Genomic DNA, 21215 nt, shown 5'->3' with positions numbered 1-21215 from the left:
ATAGTCCCCAGAACTAGGACCACACGCTACAGGAACAGCTTTGTCCCTGCTGCTGTCTCTCCTTTAAACAAATCCTAACACATTTTATTTATTGCTGAGGTTTATCCTGCTTTTAACTTATTTATTTCTATTTATTAGTAACCCTGAACTTGGTACTACCTCTATTTATTGTTCTTTGCCTTGTGGGCAATATCTACTTTTATCCTGTTCAGTGAGCATTGTGAGTACCTGCCATGTCTGTCTTGTGCTGTCGTAAATCTGTTCTCTGTATTTGTCCTGTGTCAAATGAATGTCTGTAAAGATTGTGTGTGAGATGCCTTCTCCCATCTACTGCAAAACAAATCTACCTACGGGCACTAATAAAGTCAACTTCAACTTCAAACCACAATTAACTTGAGACGGGACGTTTAACCAGCTCTGAACCAGAATCAGACCCTGAGACCTCACTCACCATCGGCTTTTCCCTCCCGAGGTGGGTAGCAGTTGTAAAAGACGCCTTTAGCATCGTGAGTCCAGGCCAGGCAGCTGAATTTAACCCTCTCCAGAACATCTGGCAGCTCGGTCAGGTCATCGGCCCTCATGAAACGGACCGTGACCCAGTCTGAACCGCTGCTGCTCAGACCGTAGGCGAAGTACTCGCACTGCTCAGACAGACGCCCCACTGAACAGAGAGAGGGAGGAGGTTAGCGATGCAGGGCACGAGTTTTAACGTCACCAAGGTTTCTGAATTTGGCCTCACTCTTCAGCGCCACCGTGCCATCTTCAGACAACTTATTTGGATCAAAGAAGACGGTGGCCGGAGCGTCCAGGTGATCCTGCACATACAGCACATCCTGGTTCTGGAGGCCTTTGTTGTGGAAGTAGAAATACCTGAAAATAAAAAGGACCGGGAGATTAGACGAGTCCAACCATCTCCACATCAGTGCCCGTGACCCGGGATCTCCGGCCCGTACCTGGCACCGCGCTTGTAGGGGCAGCTGTACTTGGGGTAGTCGTAGAGCTCGGTGAGGCGCTGCTGGAACTGAGCTCGGACGGCACACTTTTCCAGGTACGGCATCGTCAGCTTGTTCTGCTCCTCCACAAACGCCTGAGCAAAGACAGCATCCCCGTCAGTTAATTTTGATATACTCAAATGTTTCAGTCAAAATTCCAGAACTAAAACTTGATGAAATACACATTAGTGACCAGAAATGTAATAACAAGGTTATTGGAAAAGTTCTAAAATGCAAATTACTTTTTGATTTTAACTCATCAGCCAAATTAAAAATTGGAACTGACAAAATAATAACTAATACATTCTGTAAATGTATCAAATGGCCAATAGCCCCAAAAATAAAAGAGATGCAATTTAAGATTTTGAACAATGTATACCCAGCTGCTGAATTTCTGTGCAAAAGATATGTAGCTAACTAGGTGGGCATGTAGCATTGCTAGCTAGATGCTAGATGGGTAGGTAGCACCATAGACATACATGTATATACGTAGACACCACATCGAGTGGTTTTTCCCGCTGCTGCGATAACAAAATAACATTTGAACCATTTGATTTGATTTGATTTGATTTGATACTGGTAGCAAGGAAAACGCGACTGTATCACATGGTCCTGTTTGCGGGATGGAGTAGACGATGACGTGTCTACAGAGCAGCAGAGCAGAAAAATGGTTCAAATGTTATTTTGTTGTCTGAAAAATGGTTCAAATGTTATTTTATTGTCTGAAAAATGGTTCAAATATGTTATTTTTTTACTTGAAAAATTTTAAATGTGTTTTGTTGATGAGAAAATAAAAAAATAAAATGTGTTTTGTTGATGAGAAAATATGTTTCTCTATTTTTATTATTTTTGTGAGGGGGGATATTGTTTTTCGGCACTACCTTGTTCTCTATAGCTGATATAACATGAATTACTCCTATGTGGGATCAATAAAGTTCTTATTTTTGCCATCTGAGAAAAATTAAATATATTACATTTGGTGCCTAACTGTTTCCCAAGTATATTAGTGCGTGTGTGAAATAATAAATGAGACTTGAAACGTAAATTTCTTTGTAGAAAGGCGCTTAATGAAAATAAGTCAATTTACTTGTATTAGTTTATAGCGCATACAGCATATCCAATATGGTGTTGACGTACGGCTCAGCACTCGATGGGGCGTCTACGTTTATATGTCTATGGGTAGCACAACTAGATGGCAAGATACAGCTAGCATGTAGCTAACTTAGACAAATGGATACATTTACTCGCTTAGGGTTGCCAACAGTCCCTTGAAAAGCGGAATCGTCCCGTATTTATAAACTAAAGTACACGTTCTGTATTGAGCTGAAAAGGGACGCACTTTGTCCCGTATTACTGTGAGAGTCAAAAAATAGCCATAAAATGCTAATGGAAAATGGCATTGAGCTGTTGAGCCCATAAGTTATTTTTATGTTTTATGTTTACAAGTTTTCTACAGACTTTCTGTTTGCACTTTTGTTATTGCACTAAAAATGTGCACTATTACAGAATGAATGTTCTGCTTTCTTTCTATTGTTTTATATTAATTTATACAATTTTAAGTTAAGCAGGACAAGTTTCTGTTTAAGAAAGATACTTATTTTATTCACTTCATTTTGTTATTTTGTATTGAATTGATGGATAAAAATTTGTTTTCTATGTGTTCGCGGCATTCAAAAATATGCATCTAATTCAATTCAGGTTTGAGTCAAATAGTTTAAAAAAATCGTTTCACTCACAAAAAGAGGCGCTAAAAAAATTCACCACGCCAGGAAGGGTGAAGGCAATCGGGTCGGCCGGCCCTGCTGATGAGGTGTCCCTTATTTATTTTACAGAGTTGGCAATGGCAACCCTACTCTGGCTTTAAATCCCAAACTGTTATTTTCCAACAGAAACATACTCTTCAGCAGAGGCTGATAACAACTGATTGGCGGTTCTCTGTAGCAACATTGTTTATAAGGAGGGTTCTCTGAGCCGAGTTCAATTCAGAAACCGCCTCTCCAGGATTACAACTGACCCCCACCCCACCCCCATTAGCTGCTGTGTGTCTGCAAGCTTTCATACTACGATTAAAAATGTCTTGAATAACCTTATCATACCCGAGTTTCGGGGCTGTCCGGGTCTTCCAGCCAGGCGTATGGGTCACTGGTCTTAGTTCCATGGTAGTCATCTACCTGTTCAAAGGAAACAACAGGAGGTGTGTTTGGCACCAAAACCGGCTCGACTGCAACTCTTATTACTCCTGATAATCATTTTACACAGTAACCGTGTCTCTGCTCGTGAACCGCCACACTTGCGGTTATCAGTCGGCTCATCAGCGTCTTACTTGATCCTGGAATGTAAACACACTTCAGAGAGACTGAAACCTAGCACGCCGCGTGGGTTGCTTAATCTGGTGAGCAGATCTTAATATGCCTTTCTCTTTGTTCCGCGTCCAACTATCTGTCATCTGAGGACTTTCATTTTTGCTTTAGTCTGGTATTTTTCCTCAAAATTTAACCGAAAAACAACATATGGTGATAAAGAAAAATGTGGAATGAGGAAAGTTAATCGCTTCTAAAATGAAAACAGTTTCCAATTCCATCATACTCAGTCATCCAGAAGCCTGAACGACTACATAACTGAGTGCTAAAGCTGATCCAGGTGTTCCAACGAAGGACAGGAGGCTGCAGGTGAGGCTGCAGATGGGGCTGCAGGTGAGGTTGAAGGTGAGGCTGCAGGTGGGGCTGCAGGTGGGGCTGCAGGTGAGGCTGCAGGTGGGGCTGCAGATGGGGCTGCAGGTGAGGCTGCAGGTGGTGCTGCAGATGGGGCTGCAGGTGGGGCTGCAGATGGGGCTGCAGGTGGGGCTGCAGGTGGGGCTGCAGGTGGGGCTGCAGGTGGTGCTGCAGGTGGGGCTGCAGGTGGGGCTGCAGGTGGGGCTGCAGGTGGGGCTGCAGGTGAGGCTGCAGGTGAGGCTGCAGGTGGTGCTGCAGGTGAGGCTGCAGGTGGGGCTGCAGATGGGGCTGCAGGTGAGGCTGCAGGTGGGGCTGCAGGTGGGGCTGCAGGTGAGGCTGCAGGTGATGCTAATCAATGTTGAGGGGTCCAGACCTAGTGGTAGGCAGAGGAACTGCAGATTTGTATCCGGATCATACCTGTCAAGTGTCCCGTTTTGGCTAGGAAACTATTTTTTTAATTTTTCCATTAAATTCCCCGTTTTATAGTGTAATCATTTAAAAAAAAACATTCCTGCGCCTCTGAAATGCCACCGGCCTCACGATAACTGCCATCTGCTGTAGCCTGGGTGGCAGTTCTCGCAAGGTTAGTGGCAACAACGGGAACAAACTCGGAACAGCAAATCAAAGAAACGGATGGATGGAACGAGAGAGAAGACCATAGCTGTCAAGTTTTGGATTTAAAAATACAGGCAATTATCCGCCGCTGTCCCACAAGTCCAACCGAGGTGCAGTATCTTACATTTTAAGACAAATTTACGAGGAATCTAAAATATCATCCTGTCAACCACTTACAAACTACAATTATGCGCTCATAGCCTGACCTCTTTGACACTGAAATGCTGTGGACTTCCTATGTATGTAATTCCTAAAATGGAGCCTAAATGAAAACACAAAAGTGAATTAAGGCACACAAGTCCTCGCTTTTTTGGCAGAAATGTCTTCTCTCTCGTTACATCCATCTCTGATTTGTTGTTCCGAGTTTGTTCCCGTTGTAGCCACTAACCTAGAGGAGAAGCGCCACCCAGGCTACAGCAAGGGGCAGTTCTCGTGAGGTTAGTGACAATTCAGTTTGGAGAGGCAAAATAATGCTTTTTAAAAATTATTATATTATAAAACGGGAAATTTATGGGAAAATACTAATACGGGGGGCAGCGGGAAAGAGGGGTAGAATACGGTAGTTTCCCAGCCAAAACGGGAGACTTGACAGGTATGGAAGACATTTCTGTCGAAAAAGCTTAGACTTGTAAATATCTCTAAAAATGGGATGGTGAATTTACTTTCCTAAAAAGCAGCAGGATGGGGCTCAGTTACGCGTTCTGAAAAATGTGTAACTGTGATTTTAGTGTCTCTCACGGGGGAAGGACTGAAGGGCACAGGAACATGTCAGTGAATGCCAGAGAGCCACATGAGTGAAAATTTAAATGTTTCACTTGAAGACAATCAATGTGTAGATAAACTGAAAATATGTAAAATAAATAAAAGTGCTTTAATTCCATTTTGTGTTTTCATTCAGGCTCTATTATAGGAATTACATACATAGGAACGTCCACAGCATTTCAGTGCCAACAAAGGTCACTCACTATCAGGCTATGAGCACATATTTGTAGTTTGTAAGTGGTTGACAGGGTGTTATTTTGGATTTATTGTAAACCTGTCTTAAAATGTAACCAGGGTTGGGCTGGTGGGACAGCGGCGTAACATTTCCTTTATTTCTAAATCCAAAACTTATGGTATGATCTGGATCCCTAGTGGCCTAAATCAGGCTTAAAAACATTACTGTTTACTGAAGTGTACTCTTAAATTAAATACTTACCTCCTGTACTCTACTGCCCTTGCTTTTTAAAAACTTGTGCTTTTTATTATTTTACCTCTATTCTCATCATTTTATTTATTTTTATTTGTTATTTACACATACTCTTAAATTAAATACTTATGAAGTTATGGATAAGCCCTGAATACAGGCATTGTGACGTAGAATTGTCAAATTGGTCAGATTGACCGGACGAATCGGCACAGATTACTTTTGTAAAACTGTATTTGACCCGGTCTTTGTACGTTTTGACCGTATAGAAACGTAATTCTCCTCAGTTGTGTGAAATAAGACCTGGAAACAGGCGTTGTGGCAATAGAATTGTCAAATTGGTTTAATTCACCGTACGAATTGTTACAGATTACTTTTGTAATACTGTATTTGACCCGGTCTTTGTACGTTTTGACCGTATAGAAAAATAATTCTTGCCATTGTAAGAATGAGATGTGTATCTGCTGTACTCTACTGCCCTTACTTTTAACAACTTGTGCTTTAATCTCTTTTCTCATCATTTTAATTTGTTATTTAATTTTTAATTGTGTCTTGCCGCTTTTAATGTTGATGTAAAGCACTTTTGAATTACCTTGTGTTGAATTGTGCTATACAAATAAACTTGCCTTGCCTAGTGGTCGGTACAGGAACTACTACTACATACTAGTGCTATAATTTAAAATTGGTGTTGAGTCACCGGGTCACGTGGGTTGAAAGCTATTAAAAAGCTGCTGGACACTGATTTGGAAGAACAGCTGCGGAACATGCCTGAACCTTCAGCGCTGGTTAACAACCAGGTTGAAGCGTGAACTGGAGCTGTTGAGCGTGTCAGAGGGGAGGTTATCCGAACAGTTTCGATTATGGATTAGATGATTAGATCCGCCTGCGCGGGGGTGACGTCAGGCCGCCTTTCGCCGTTTCTGGGTGTCAAAAGGTACGGGAGCGGTTTCCACGGTTACCACGGTTACCACGGTCACCGTTGCCCAGGTGACGCTTCACCTGAGCGCGTACGGGACACTGACCTGGTCTCCTCTGCGGGCTGCGGGATACGTGAACATGACCACCCTCTGCTCCCTGTAGCACCAAGCCCCGCGGACACAAACGAAAGTGAAAGGTTTTCCACTACTTTTACTCAAACAGGAAGCAACGTGTCACACGAGGCGGGGCGGGGACGCGCGCGCGGCCAGAGCGCGCACCTTTGCTCTCCGGCTGTTCGGGTTGGTTTTTCTTTTTTGTACTCTTAGAAAGTATAATCTAGCCTGCATGGCTTCCAGTCCAGCTATCAGAAACCAAACAACAAACGTCTGGATGCCTGTTCAACAACTACATATCTCTTTACATTTCTGTTACATACAGGGCTTCCCCTGACCAAATTGGGGCCCTAAGCGAAATGTTATTTGGAGGCCCCCCCGCCATCAAACCTCTCCACATCCCAAATGTATCATTGCTACAGAATGACCTTATAACCAGTACTCGAGTTGAGGGGGGATGGCATCCCCCCTGAAATAAAAACAGTACAAATCATCCCCCCTTTCCATCCCTTATGTAATTTCATCAATGAATGTGGTTTTACTGCTATTTCAACATTTAGTCATCACCAGATAAAAAAAATAACACCAGAAAAATAACTTATTTGACAATTTTCACCTGTTTCAAGTAAATTTTCACTTTAAATAAGTAGAAAAATCTGCCACTGGGACAAGATTTATCTTCTTATTACAAGCAAAAAAATCTTGTTCCACTGTTAGATTTTTCTAATTATTTCAAGTGAAAATCTGCTTGAAACAGGTGAAAATTGTTGTTGTTTCCAGTGATGAGTCTTGTTTTAAGTGTAATGAGATTTTTTTTTTACTAAAATGACACATTTTAACTAAAAATAAGACAAATATTCTTGTTAAGATTTTGAGTTTTTGCAGTGATCCATTTTACTTATCCTGTGAAGGACAGAGTCATATTGATAAGTCAGAAAACTGTTTTTTATTGTTGTGTTTTGATGTATTTGATGTAAGCCCAGTGGATATTTAAAGCTTACAGAAGGCTGCATTTAACTGCTGCTATGTCATTCCTGCAGTATTTCTGCAGGTGTTTTGGTCAGTGCTATTATTTCTAATATATTATATTATTTGTAATCAGCACAAATTATCTGTCCCCATATGATAAAATCCACCATCCCCCCTGAATTCTTTTCACAACTCGAGTACTGCTTAACAACAACAACATGCTATTTAACTTGGCAACCCGTCAATAATAAAAAATGTAAGGTAGATAAAGTAGTTTGACTTTATGAGTCAAATGAAATTAAAAAAAATCAACCTGAAATAATAAATAAATAATAAATAAAAATTAAAAACTGAAATAAACAAGTCACAAATCGCGATCAATCACTCATCAAAAGAAAGTTACCGCCACCACCTCAATCCCCCACAAAAAACTGAAAGCAGGTTTCGCAGGTCAGAAATCAGAGCTAAACACACACGTGTGCCTTTTGCAGATGCACATTTATCTCATTAAAAATAGTCAAAATTCTTAACAATATAAATTGATATAAAACTATAGCCAATTTACTATATATTGGCTAAAATTTGTAGCTTATATACAACCAATGGTCACGTGTCCACTCTTTTTCAACAGAGGTGAATGCAGAGGGCGTTAACAAGGTGTTCAATAAATGTTCATCGGGGCCGCTGGAAAAACACAATTCTCCAGTCTAGACAGAGACTGGAGACAGATTTCTGTCTGAGTGGCAGCTCAGGTGTTTGTGCTACAAAGTTTTATTTCAACAACATACCCACCTTCAAGTCAAGCACGAGTTTCCTCGTGTTTTGCCTTTTTCTTCTCTTGCTCGCTCCTGATTTGTGATGTCTTTTGGATGAAAAGTTGAAATCTCTGCAAGAGCCTGTCTGCCCATTCTGATTGGTCAGATTTCGGGTGTTTCCAAGTATTGCACGGCCAGATTACTCACACCATTCAGATCTCTTTTCTCCCCTCCTCCTCACGGTATAGCGCATATGCGCCTCCATTACGTGTATGTGTTGCCGAGCAAATGCGTCCCCTCGCGCAAAACGTGGCCCCCGTTGGAAGATAAGGCCCTGCGCGTGTTCTGTGTTTAGGGAGGGTCACACACACTTCCACAGACCACAAATCCTGATAGAGAAAACTGCTCAAAACAGTAACAACTGTAGAAAACCAACATCAACAAAACATCTGGCACACCAGTCTTAAGTCAATCCAGGAAATGAAGGAACATGCATTTCCTTTACTGACCAGTCCGGATCCAGACCTGCAGTTCCTCTACTGAGAACTAGGATCTGGATCCAGACCTGCAGTTCCCTTACTGACTACCAGGAGCCGTCTCAACAACCAAAACAATAATCCAAGGACCAATAAAAATCCAAATATATAACCTGGAGCACCATCACCTGTCTTGGTTCTACTTTTCTTTCCTCTCCTTTTAGTTCTAAAACGATCTCCATTTTCAAACGGTCTTCCTCAGTTGCGCTTTCTGTTTTTGCGGTTGCAATTCTGAAACGAGAGTCAAATCAGTGCTGCATTAGTCTACAGCAGAGAAGAAGGCCATATGGTGAGACCATATACTGTAGCTCATTGGTTTTCTGAATGACTTAGTGCCTTAAGTTGATGGAGGTAAGTGGTAAATGTCTTTAACAACTTTACCAATGACAATAACTTTATTATGAAGAAAGGACAGACATTAAAATGTACCTCCGTTTGCTGGTTCTCAATGACCACAAAAAGCAGGTTTTGGCGCTCTGATGTTGAAGCAGTGACACACCATTTCAGTATGTCCTGCCTCTCTCCTCTAGATTGACTCACTGTGACTGCAAAAAGAGCAAGTGCGACTGAGGAAGACAGTTTGAAAACAGATATCATTTTAGGACTGCTGTAGAGAAAAGAAAACTGAAACCCAGAAAGATAATTGTACTCCAGGTAAGGGATATGGACTTCTTAGTTACAGATTCTGGGTTTTGATTTTCAGGTTTTGGATTTTTATATAGCAATCTTTACCTTGGATAATGATTAATCCAGATTTGTTTGCTACGCTTGGTCGACCCACGTAGCCGTGACCGGCCTAGTCCTTCGTGTGGTGGACTTAGTGTTTGCACGTCCCGGTGGAACTCTGTTACGCCTCATTTCAGCTCTTGCAGCACTTGTTTCAGATGTTGTGTCAGGCCTGGTGGTGAAGGTCACCAACCAGTTAGCAAGCTAATGAAAGCCCTCCTACACCAGTTCAGCCGTTCAGTGGCTTTCGTCCACCGGTCTTGGTCATACTGCTTCGTGTAAAGCACCTACATACCTCAGCTATCCTCGGCCTTCCAGGTAGCAATGGAAGACCACTGCACCTCTGCCAGAGCTCAGTTGGAGATCCAGAAAACCTTTCATAATTTCTGGGAAACACTTGTTTCACATATTTCAGTAGCTACACTTGAAATGAGGATGCCTGAAACGATTTGATCAGAATTAATGTAAACTAATATTAATTAGCATCATTAGATTAGCATAAACTAAGCCAGCTGAACTAAAAAAGCTAACTGTGATTGAGATAAGATGGGCATGTCTCTCCCAGGTCCCAGGTCTGATCATTCTGTCCATTATCCCAGTTTTGCATTGACCAGGTTTGAGGCGACTAGAGGACTAGGGGAGTGGGGGGACCCAGAGGACAAGGGGGACTGGGAATACCTGGGAGACCAGCGGGATTGGGAGTACTGGAAGTGAGACAGAGAGACATGAAAAGAAGAAAAACACAAGCTACAGACGAGTAATCTGTCTAATCCAGAAAGCTGTGAAAACGACAGGATGAGGGGAGGATGGTGGGTGGGTGGATGGGGGGCTAATTTCAAACTAATTTAGCTAAGGTGATTAAGCTGACAAGAAAACAAGCTGTTAGAAGGCTAGTGGGCTTTAATCAGTTTCTTTAGCTCTGAGTTATGTTACTGTTGCTGGTGAACCATATTCTGAAACTGTAGACGGCATGGAGACAACCTTCAGACTATGGTCATGTTGTTGAACAAAAGTAAATCCCTGTTTTATCAAAAACGATTCTTTACTATTCTAATTCTTTTCTGATATAATCTCTCTGCTGTGTCCTGGGTCTGCCTCAGGGCCTAGCCCTTGTTGGACATACCTGAAACACCTCAGCAGCGGACCAAAATCTGCCACATCGCCCACAACAAGCAGAGACGGTATCTGAAGACCACTGATTTAACCGCCTTCACTCCTCGGCTGTTCAGGTAAATTCTGTAAAAATTCTGAAAAAGCATATCAAATCATGGACATGGCCAGCAAACGGTCTTGATGTAAATCTGATTTAAAATTGATGGTGGAAGCTGAAAAAAGGTCAGTAAAAAAAAAAGAAGCCCATGAATAAAAAAATTCCAGTAGTCAGAAAGACAGAAGTAAAATAAAGCAAAATAGTGACTGGAGTTCTAGAGGGTCAACATATACACAGCAGTATCATCTACATAGATGAGGAAATATGTGAAAAAAGAGCTCTTTAACTCTTTAGTTTCTTATTTGTGGAGTTCCTCAAGGAGCCATGTTGGGACATCATTCTCTTTTTATTTTTTGTTGGAGGAGACTCCCTTGAACCCCTGGTCAATCCAAAAGTGGTTGGAACTAGCAAGCCTGGGAGCCAGCAGAAATACACCTACTAGCCAGCTATTCTGTAGCTATACTTGCTATAGCTAGCTAACCTGTGATTAGCTAGAATAGCTAGCTAACCTGTGATCCTATTTATTGTTTCCTGGTATTCATTCTGATCAACTCTGTCTGTGCATCTTCCTTTCAAATGTTACTAATAAAGCAACATAAACCAGGGCTACCAGAGATTAGCCAAGGTACTGCTGGAACTAGCTGGGAGGCTAAGGCTAGCCAAGGTCTGGCTAGATCGCTCATCTGAAACAGCCCAGTGAAGACCACGTGATTGGTTTATGCTCTGTTAGAGTTGTTAGTAGCTAAAATGATGACTTAGCTTGAATAACTGATGATGACACTCCAATCCTGCATAAATATGTGGCTCAGTATGATTTTACCTGAAGAGATAATTATTTGATGAGGACCATAAAAATACAGTTTTCATGGATGTAAAATTTAACTATGAAGACCAAAACTGTTAGCAGCAGTCCTGGAAAGAACAATGTTCAGCGGTTCTGATTCAGAGCTCCTGAAAGGTTGTGTTGAGGTCACTGTGGAAACCAGTGGTTTTCTTTTGTGGAAAATGAATGCAAAACACTAGTCAACTCAAACTGGTCCACATATTTTTTTGTGCCACTTTAAATATGTAGATTGTCTAAAAAAAACAATAAAAGGAGGGACTCAGGGTGAAAGAAATGAAAGGGGCCTCCATATGGAGCCTGGGGGGACTTCACATCTAAAAAAAATCCTTAAAGTGCTCTGAGGGAAATGTGTGGATTATGACATAGATCCGATCACATTTAAGGGTAAATTCAAGCAGAAACAAGCTAATTCAGGATTTTACATATGTGTCATAAATTACACCGTAGTAAAGAAATGTTTTCCTCGTAAACATCACATCTGTAAAGCTCCTGGTTGTTCTGGGTCCATGATAACAGGTTAACCTCCTCCCTGGTACCAGTCACACCAGGTCTTGGTCTTGGTTCAGGTCCTGGTCCAGCTCCTGGCCGTGGTTCTTTTGGAGTGGAGCCTCTAAAAGCTGCTTTTATGGTTTTTGTGAGCTTCTTCCCAGGCTGAACAAAGTCTCTTGAGGGCTGGTCCCCCGACAACACCATTCTTGTGAGAGACCAGCCATCTTCAGAGCCGTCGGAGATGAAAGTGGAGCGGGCTTATAGCGCTTTTCCACTGGTACCTACTCAGCCCGACTCGCCTCGCCTCGCCTCGCCTCGGTTTTGCCATTTTCCACCAGGGGTCTAACCGTGCCGAGTAGATACTTTTTCTGTAACTACTCTGCCGAGGTTCTAAGCGGCTGAGTCGGTTGTATCTGACGTCATCACACTACAGGCCACCGATTGGTTGGGGAGTTGGAGTCAGACGTCTGAGTCAGAGGTGGAAATCAGTTCATTTTATTCGACCAACAATGGCAGCACAAAAGTCTGTTTCATGATCCAACTCTGAGGTGCAGATGTTCATAAACCTGGTGGCTGAGGAGAGAATTAAAAAGAGATGTAGATGGGCGATAAGGTACGACCAGATCTACCAGGAGCTCTGTCACTTCATAGCTGCTCCCAACGGACTTTTCAGCAGCGCAGAGACAAACAAACAAAAAAAAGTGTCTGCTTGAAGTTTCTCTCACTTTCATTTTTTAACTTGATATCGAACACAAGCCACAGACCCAGCAGCACATATATCATCTCCTCCAGGTTCTACATTTTTAGTGTTGTTGTTGTCTTCTTAGTTTAGATCACGCAATCAAATATGTCACAGCACCTTTGCTCCTTCTTCTGCTCCAGGTGCTGAATTGTTATGGAAAAGAAACCAGGCCGAGTTGAGTTGAGTAGAGCGTAGTAGGTACTAGTGGAAAAGCCACTCGTACAGACGAAGATGGCCTGACCATTTGTGTGGACCGCCCAGGAGACAGACGGGGAGGGGCGGAGAGAGCAAAACGGGGAGTTGATGTTTGTCTGGAGGAGCACATCTCACGTCCTCTGAGGTGATGGCATCTGTTACACAAGCAAACAGAAGTGAACAACATGGTTCAGCCTTCCTGCTCCTTAGCAGATGGTGGCCAGTGCAGCCGGGCAGATAATCCCTTATTGTTCTAATATTTCCATTATCGTCTCATCAGAATCAGAAGCAGTTTCCTCGTGCCCTTCACACCGGATGTGTTTGCTGCACAAAAATTATTTTTGATTTTGGAACAAAAGAAGGGACATATCACCAGACAGTTACCAACGGTGATCCAATTGAAGTTGTAAATGAATACAAATATCTAGGGACAGTGATTAACAGGAAACTGTCATGGGACTCTAATACAGATTTCCTATATAAAAAAGGTTTGCAACAACTTTACTTCCTGCGGAAGCTCCGACAGTTCAGAGTGGAACGTCTTTTTTACCATTCATTCATAGAGAATATTCTCACTTTTTGTTTTATTGCTTGGTTCTTTTCACTGTCAATAGGTAATAAGAACAAACTCAGTAAGATTGTCAACATGTATAGTAAGATTGTAGGCCAACAACAAGTCAGTTTGTCTCGGCTCTGTGAATCCCTTGTGACTGGGAAAGGGAAGGCTGTAGTGATATATCTCATCCCCTCAATGCAGAATATATGCTGTTACCATCAGGGCGGAGGTATAGGGAACCGCCTCTGCGGATCTCCCGGGCCCAAAGATCTTTTATACCCATTAGAGCTCTGCTAAATAAATTATAGATGCATTATTAATTTCACAATCCACTAGGTTTGGTGTGAAGCACTTTAGGTTCATTGTGTTAAGTTATGTTATTGTATAGTGTTGTACTATACTGCACTTAATCGTTGAATGTCAAATTGTCTTGTATATTGTTCTGTTTTTTTGTTTTTGACCATGTATTCTGACTGCCACAGATGCAAAAAGAATTTCCAAAAGGACAATAAATTGAAACTAAGTAACAAACATCTTCTATGCACGTTTGTCCGTGTAGAGAGGCTGAAGGGGATGAAGAGGAGGCTGGCGGCGGGTTCGCAGAGGTTTACTGAAGCTGCCGCCAACTTAACCCTAAATGGTGGTTTGTTCTTACAACAAAGGTTAGAGATTTTACAGGCTGAGCTTCGCCGCTGTCATTTTTTTCATTCACTTGAAGTGAAGTTGACCACATTGCAAGTGCTAGAAACTGCCCCGCCCTCCATTTTTATTAATTAAAGTAGTGTCGCTGGAGCTCGACCTCGGATGACCTCTGATCGATCTCAGCCATGGCCTCATGCCAGATATCGATTCGCCGTTTGTGTTATTGCTGCGCGGCACGCGTGACGCCGCAGGCACAATAAAAGACCAGTGAGATTAGGACAATTAGTGGCTGATTGTTCTCCAGCAGTAGAAGGAGAAGATTAAATGAGGAGATTTAGGTCAAAGTGATGAGGTTCCAGGGGAAGGAGGAGGAGGAGGGAGAAGGTTGGAGGCGGAAAGAGGGAGGATTGGGGTCAGAGAAACTGATCAGAGAGTGATGGGGGGAGGAGCCTGATCCCTGACGGGACTCGCCCAGGGAAGGAAGGCGGGCCGTCGCCGTCACCTGTTCCACTTCACCTGATCTCTTGAGGCCGGTGTTCCCGTCTGGGCTTCTCCTGATCTGTCTAGACACGTGAATCAGCGCTGGCAGAGTTTCTCCAACAACACCCCCCCACCCTCACCCGGTCTCACTCTCATCCAGCTCCCCACCGCTTCTTCTCATCCTCACCACCCTAATTAGCAGACATTTTTATCGATCCAGTGGATTTGGGGCTGAAATCCCCTTCCCTGTCTGCCAGACAGATCTTGTCCTGAGCTGGGGGGCCCCACCTGTTAAGCACAAGCTAGAAGTGTCCAGACAACAACCCTCCCCCCCCAAAAGTATCCCTGATCCCCGACCCCCCCGAGCCACCACCACCAGTCCGACCTGCTGGATCTGAACTACATGTGGATCCTGGAGCTGCAATAATTAGGCTCTTAGGAAGGCAGAGTCTGATTAGTTCAGATAGCAGCAGACTAAGATGACCTCCCTACTAATTAAGCTCCGGAGAAAGATTACAGAAGCTTTCTCAAACACAAATTAGCCGCAGTGCACTAGTAAAGCCACATCTGCTGGCACCAGCTCCCTTCTACGTGTTCAACGTGACCTCAGAAATATCCAAGCGCTGGTCCGGGTCAGAGCTCGGGAACTCTGTAGGTGGTAGCCACATTTATGACAACATAGGACAATCGCTTTATTAGGTATCTGATAAAGCGGCCGATAAGTGAAGCAGTGAACAGACAGAGATTTCTGCACAAACATTATTGTTCTGATACAATTTCTGTTCACTCAAAGTTAAAACAACCTTGGTTTGTTTGTGGGGACCGACCGCCAACTTTCCAACTTCTGGGTAAAAGCCATCGTGGAAATTAATGCAGTTCGTCGACTGACACTGGGGGGGAGTTCTGGTTTCAGCTCTGCTAGTCCTGGTTTCAGTTCTACTAGTCCTGGTTTCAGTTCTACTAGTCCTGGTTTCAGCTCCTCTAGTCCTGGTCTAGAATCACCAGTTAGTCTGGCACACAGGGTTGTGGACTGTGGCAGGAATATTGAGAACCTGGAGAGAACCCTCACAAGCACAAGTGGCGCTTTTGCATTAGTATAACCTCAGCTCGGTTCTACCCGTTTTGCGCTTTCGCACTAGGGCTGAGACGGGTAGAGCCGCTCCAAGTCGATACTTTTTTCTGTAACCATTTCAGCCAGGTTCTTTGCGGGCTGAGCAGGGACTATTTCTGACGTCACCACCTCCTCGCCACTGATTGGTCGGGGGGCGGGGACGTCAGACGTTTGAATCAGGAAGCGGGAGTCAGAGCGAGAGCGACCCGCGGCTCGCAGCGATTTTATTATAAAGCGCAAAACGTCTGTTTGGTGATCCAACTCTGAGGTGCAGATGTTCATAAACCTGGGGGCTGTCGAGAGAATTAAAAAAGGGATGTAGACGGGCTGTTTTTTTCTCAGCCGCTCGCGGCTCCAGCTGATTTCTCATCAGCGCCGACATGAACAAAGCGGTTGCGCAATCGAGTACGTCACAGCAGCTTCACACCAACCTGCCCGCTTCTCCCCTGGCTGTGGAAAAACAAACGTGTGTAGCCGTGCCGCGCCGAGCCGACTCGGGCCAAGTAAGTCCTAGTGCGAAAGTGCCAAAGGAGAACATGGAAACTTTACAGACAAAGGTTCCAGAAGCTGATATCAATCCCAGATTAATCGACCTCTCCGATTGTAGAGTCTTCATACAACACAGTTCTTTGTTGGTGAGTCCTTGCTTGTGATGTCAAATGCTGAAAAAATGAGTGCAATGATTATTTTTGCTTTCTGCTGAATCAGTAGCTGTCAGAGGTGTCGTTCTTCTCCTCCATCGATGAGCCTGTCCATAAAAGGAGGAGGGACTCAGTTCATCTTTGTCCTTTCTCCTTTGTTCTAATTTCGTTCTCCATCCTTCAAATGTCCTAAGAAGCTTTAGTCGCCATGTTGTCCCCCCCTCTGCTGCTGCGAGGCACCACAAGCGTCAACGTTCACACGTCTGAGCTGCAGGAATCTCAGCGATTATCACAGAAATGTATTTCATGTACTACAAAGGACAAGAATTGAAAAGAGTGGCGTTAAAGAGATGGCCAAGGTGCAAACAGACGCTCAGCCCACACCATTATCGCACCTACGTTGTGTAATGGACTTCAGGCCTGTGTCCAAGACTGGAAACTATCGGACAGCTTAAATTAGATACTTCTCGGAGGCCCTGCAGCAGCTCGGCATGTGTGTGAGCGTGTCAGAGTGTGTGTGTGTGTGTGTGTGTGTGTGTGTGTGTGTGTGTGTGTGTGTGTGTGTGTGTGTGTGTGTGTGTGTGTGTGTGTGTGTGTGTGTGTGTGTGTGTGTGTGTGTGTGAGAGAGTGTGAGAGAGTGTGAGAATGTGAGAGGTGAAAACACAGCAATGATGGTGCAGATAAGGATGTTGTTGTCAACGCTCACTCGTCTGTGTTCTTCCTTCCTCTTCTCCATTGGCATGCAGCACAGAGGAGGTGTGAAAACAAGAAAATTACATCTGTTCCTTTTTGGTCAGTCACGCTTTTGTAGCTGCAGACATTTGTGGGAAGTGTGAGCTCTCGCTTTGCTTTCATCTGGAGGCTGAAAAACTCTGAAGCAGAGTTTTATCTGTCATGCAGCAGCTACAACTGCTACAACTGCTTCAGATGCTGCAGGTGTTTCAGATGCTGCAGGTGCTTCAGTTGTAAGTTCTTCAGATGCTGCAGGTGCTTCAGATGCTGCAGATGCTGCAGCTGCTGCAGGTGCTTCAGATGCTGCAGCTGCTGCAGGTGCTTCAGTTGTAAGTTCTTCAGATGCTGCAGCTGCTGCAGGTGCTTCAGATGCTGCAGCTGCTGCAGGTGCTTCAGTTGTAAGTTCTTCAGATGCTGCAGCTGCTGCAGGTGCTCCAGATGCTGCAGCTGCTGCAGGTGCTTCAGTTGTAAGTTCTTCAGATGCTGCAGCTGCTGCAGGTGCTTCAGTTGTAAGTTCTTCAGATGCTGCAGGTCCTTCAGCTGCTGCAGCTCCTTCAGCTGCTGCAGGTCCTTCAGGTGCTGCAGGTCCTTCATGTGCCACAGGTGCCGCAGGTGCTTGGGTTAGAAAGTCTTGAAGAGAAGTCTCACCAAATTTCAACCTCTCGGGCCTCATGACTGCTGCTTTTAACAAGGAAATTCACTGTGTGAGCTGAAAGATGGATCCTAGCTGGCAGATCCTTAAAAATGTCCTGTCATAATCAGAGATCTTGTGTTTTAGGGTGAGATAAAATTCATCTGACTATAGAGCTCTTTAGGCTCCATATCAGCTCTTTAGTCAGATACAGCTTATTTGACCAAAATGCAACCAAAAAAGAAAAGAAAGCTTGGTTCTGAATGTATTATTTTATTTCTCATCATTCGGATGTAGATTTGCTTTGGTGTTTGGGATCATTTCCTGCCACGTGATCCAGTTTCAGCCTTCCACCACGCTGCTTGACAAGAAGAGAGAGTTTTTTCATTTCAGCTGGACCTGAAAAAACCTGCATCCCAGACATGTTCCAGCGGTTCTGGTAATGGTCCAGTAATGTCCTAGCAGCATTCCCACTAAATTCGAGCAACATTCCGAAAATGCTCTGGCCGGAACGTTCAACTGGAACACTGCGGCCTTTCTCGGCTGGGCTCCTGATCCAACGCCCATCAGATGTGATGTTGGAAGTCCAGGGGTGCTGTTAGCTGACGGGACGGATGTTCTGTAACAGTCTCAGTTCACAACTGATATTTCAGAGGACTGATCCAGGACAATGACTTGTGGCTTCCTGGCCTGTTTGGAGGAATTTGTCTAATTTCTGCAAAGTTAACTCCAGAACTTTCTGCTCGGGTTCCTCCTGCTCTTCACCTGGTACACTTTGGTTGCTCGTGCCACATGGATCCATGTGAAATAACACCACAAAACTCCACTCCAGAGCTAATGCTATATAGCTGTCTCAGTCCGACAGCTGCGTCTTCATCTTCTGATCTGAATCAGGAAGGTTCAGGACACCTGAAATCGTGACAGCCCTCGCAGGCTGACAGCTGTCTTGAATGTTTTGCTCTTGCGAATGATCTTTCTTGCTGTAGAACTCTGAACTCCAAATATATATGAATAGTTGAGGAGATGGTTGTAGAAGCCTGTCCAGCTGGTTCTCTAAGAGCGCTGCTGATGTCTTACCCTCATGTCACTGTGCATCCGCGTTGCTAAAACTGTGGCTTTAATAGAGGTCTGCACAGCTGCAGGGGATCTTTTTTTTTTTTTGACAAATACAAAACAGAACAAGGCACACTAATACGTACAAAAAGGCACTTGAAGATATTCCAAATGTAGTGTTTAAGTGGTATATTTTACTGTTAGTAACTGACTGATTCTCATCATGGCGTTTAGGGAAGAGAAAAGGATAACGCTCATGAGTGACCGTACATACACAGATGGAAACACATTGTGTACTTATAGAATGCTCCCACCATCCAAAATGTGATCAGTGACCTTATTAGAAATAAACAAGAAGTTGCATATATAAAAATAAGAATAAATTAAAGCTGCAAGCAGCGATGAACGGGCCATCGCACCCTTGTGTACGTTCAGGCGTGCTGCAGTGGAAGCGCTTGTATGACTTGCATGTAGATTCTTCAGGCCTGGACATTTGACGGATGACACCACCCACGACTCTCTATATCAAACCATTCAAAAGTTATGGCAGAAAGTAGGAACTATCAGATATCGACCAATCAGAAGAAGGGGCGGGGCTAATTCATGCCAATGAAGGTCAAATACTCAAAACCGAGTCAGATGACACCACCCATGACTCTCTATGTCAAACCATTCAAAAGTTATGGCAGAAAGTAGGAACTATCAAATATCGACCACGCAGAAGGAAACGAGGAAAAGAATTCCTACAGATACAATAGGGCCTTCGCACTGTAAGTGCTCGGGCCCTAAAAATAAATAATACAACAGTAGACTACAAAGCTGCGATAAAATCCTCCCCCTCCAGAAATTGCATAAAAGAGCTGTTTTTGATGAACAGAGATATAATTGTAATAATCTCTCTCCAAAATTCTTGAATGACGGTACATTCCCAGAGGCAGTGAAACAAGCTACCTTTCTGTATACCACACTTGTAGTAGTATCTGGTGTATTACTGTAGGGTAAATGCGGTGTAGTAACTCTGGTGTAATATATGTTCTCATCATCCATTTATATTGTAGGAATTTGGATCATTTTTCTAAATAACTGAATAATAGCACCTGGCTGTTCATATTATACCTTGTGACAGCAGTTGTGGACACTTAGGATTGCCTATTTCATTTTTTTATTTTTTTTTATTTTTGCCTTCGTTTGTCATTTGTCTGAGCCTACAGACTCTTTGTGGACTCCTGTTTGGTTAGATACGAGATAACTGCACTGAAACCAGTTTGTCTGTACGTCCCCGTGATTGTTTGTTTTTTAGTTACTTAGAAGACTTAACTCCAGATTAATGTAAGGACTGAGAGCTCTGCTGAAAATAAGACTTTCACCCCCCTTCTCCTGTTTTCAAGTTCTTGTTTCCTTGTTTCCTTGTTTCCAAAGAACTGGGTGCAGCTGCAGTGACAAATATTTCCTCAAGAGTCCTAACAAAATGTTGCCGGATGTCCCAGCAGCACAAACAAGCTCAGAGAAGCCTCACAAACAAGGGAGCTTGTGGGAAAACAACCGCTGGCGTCTTTTTTACATATTTATGTCTCAGCTGGTGGGATAATCCTCCTGGTTCAATGGATCTGAGGGGATCATAAGCTCCTTGGAGTTGGTAAACAACAGCTCCTCCTCTCCTCACCCACAGTGAAGTGGTGTTTCCACGGCTCGCTGACGTTGGCTTCCTGAGCAGAGAGGGGCGGGGACACACCTGTCCTCAGGTGGGCTACCTGCATCCACCCAGCCGTCTCAAAGTCCTAACTCACAGCCGAATAAACGATGGACGGCTTCCACTTTCATTCTCAGAGAGACAAAAACAGGCCAGAAGTGACAACACAAACATGGTACGGGTATTTTTCCTTTAGCATGGGGGCCGCAAGGCGCTTACGTGGCTTTTAATCCGTGTTATTTGTGTTTGAACATAATAAAATCACCCGGTACCAATCGGAGTATCACATAAATAAAACTACACCTGAACCTTTTCACTGTTTAACTAACTATTCAACAAAAATGAGGTAAAAGAGAAGCAGAAATCACCCAAAACACCACGTCCCACAACCGGCTGCTCTCGATCGCCATCATTGATGAACCGACCATCAGAACGTGGGCAGATGTTGTGATTAGGCCTGTGTTGAAAAATCGATTTTCCGATTCTAAATCGATTCTCATATTAATTGCTAAAAACCAATTCGTATGTCTAAAGATCGATTTTTTTCATCATTACATTTTCGCCGGTGAACTTTAATCCCACTATTTACGTTATTTAATTCACACATGCGCGTGGTGTGAAATTATCAAACAATGAACAATAGCGTTGAAAAGTAGCTGCAGTGTTTACACACTGCTG

General features: G+C 43.6%; 1 protein-coding gene across 1 annotated transcript in view; it reads right to left on the bottom strand.

Moving 5' to 3' along the window:
• Positions 1-6668, bottom strand: part of LOC133461184 (prolyl endopeptidase-like) — a 30023-nt gene extending 23355 nt beyond the window's left edge. The window contains exons 1-5 of the mRNA XM_061741985.1: positions 6527-6668; positions 3089-3163; positions 954-1087; positions 740-870; positions 452-661 (exon numbers count right to left, since the gene is read on the bottom strand). Coding sequence (XP_061597969.1) covers positions 452-661; positions 740-870; positions 954-1087; positions 3089-3163; positions 6527-6562 — 586 coding nt within the window. The 5' untranslated portion in view covers positions 6563-6668. The remainder of the gene's footprint in view (positions 1-451; positions 662-739; positions 871-953; positions 1088-3088; positions 3164-6526) is intronic.
• Between the last annotated feature and the right edge of the window lie 14547 nt (positions 6669-21215).

The sequence above is a fragment of the Cololabis saira genome, chromosome 15, assembly GCF_033807715.1.
Source record: "Cololabis saira isolate AMF1-May2022 chromosome 15, fColSai1.1, whole genome shotgun sequence".
NCBI classification, from domain to species: domain Eukaryota; kingdom Metazoa; phylum Chordata; class Actinopteri; order Beloniformes; family Belonidae; genus Cololabis; species Cololabis saira.
This window is presented reverse-complemented; position numbering and strand designations above follow the sequence as displayed.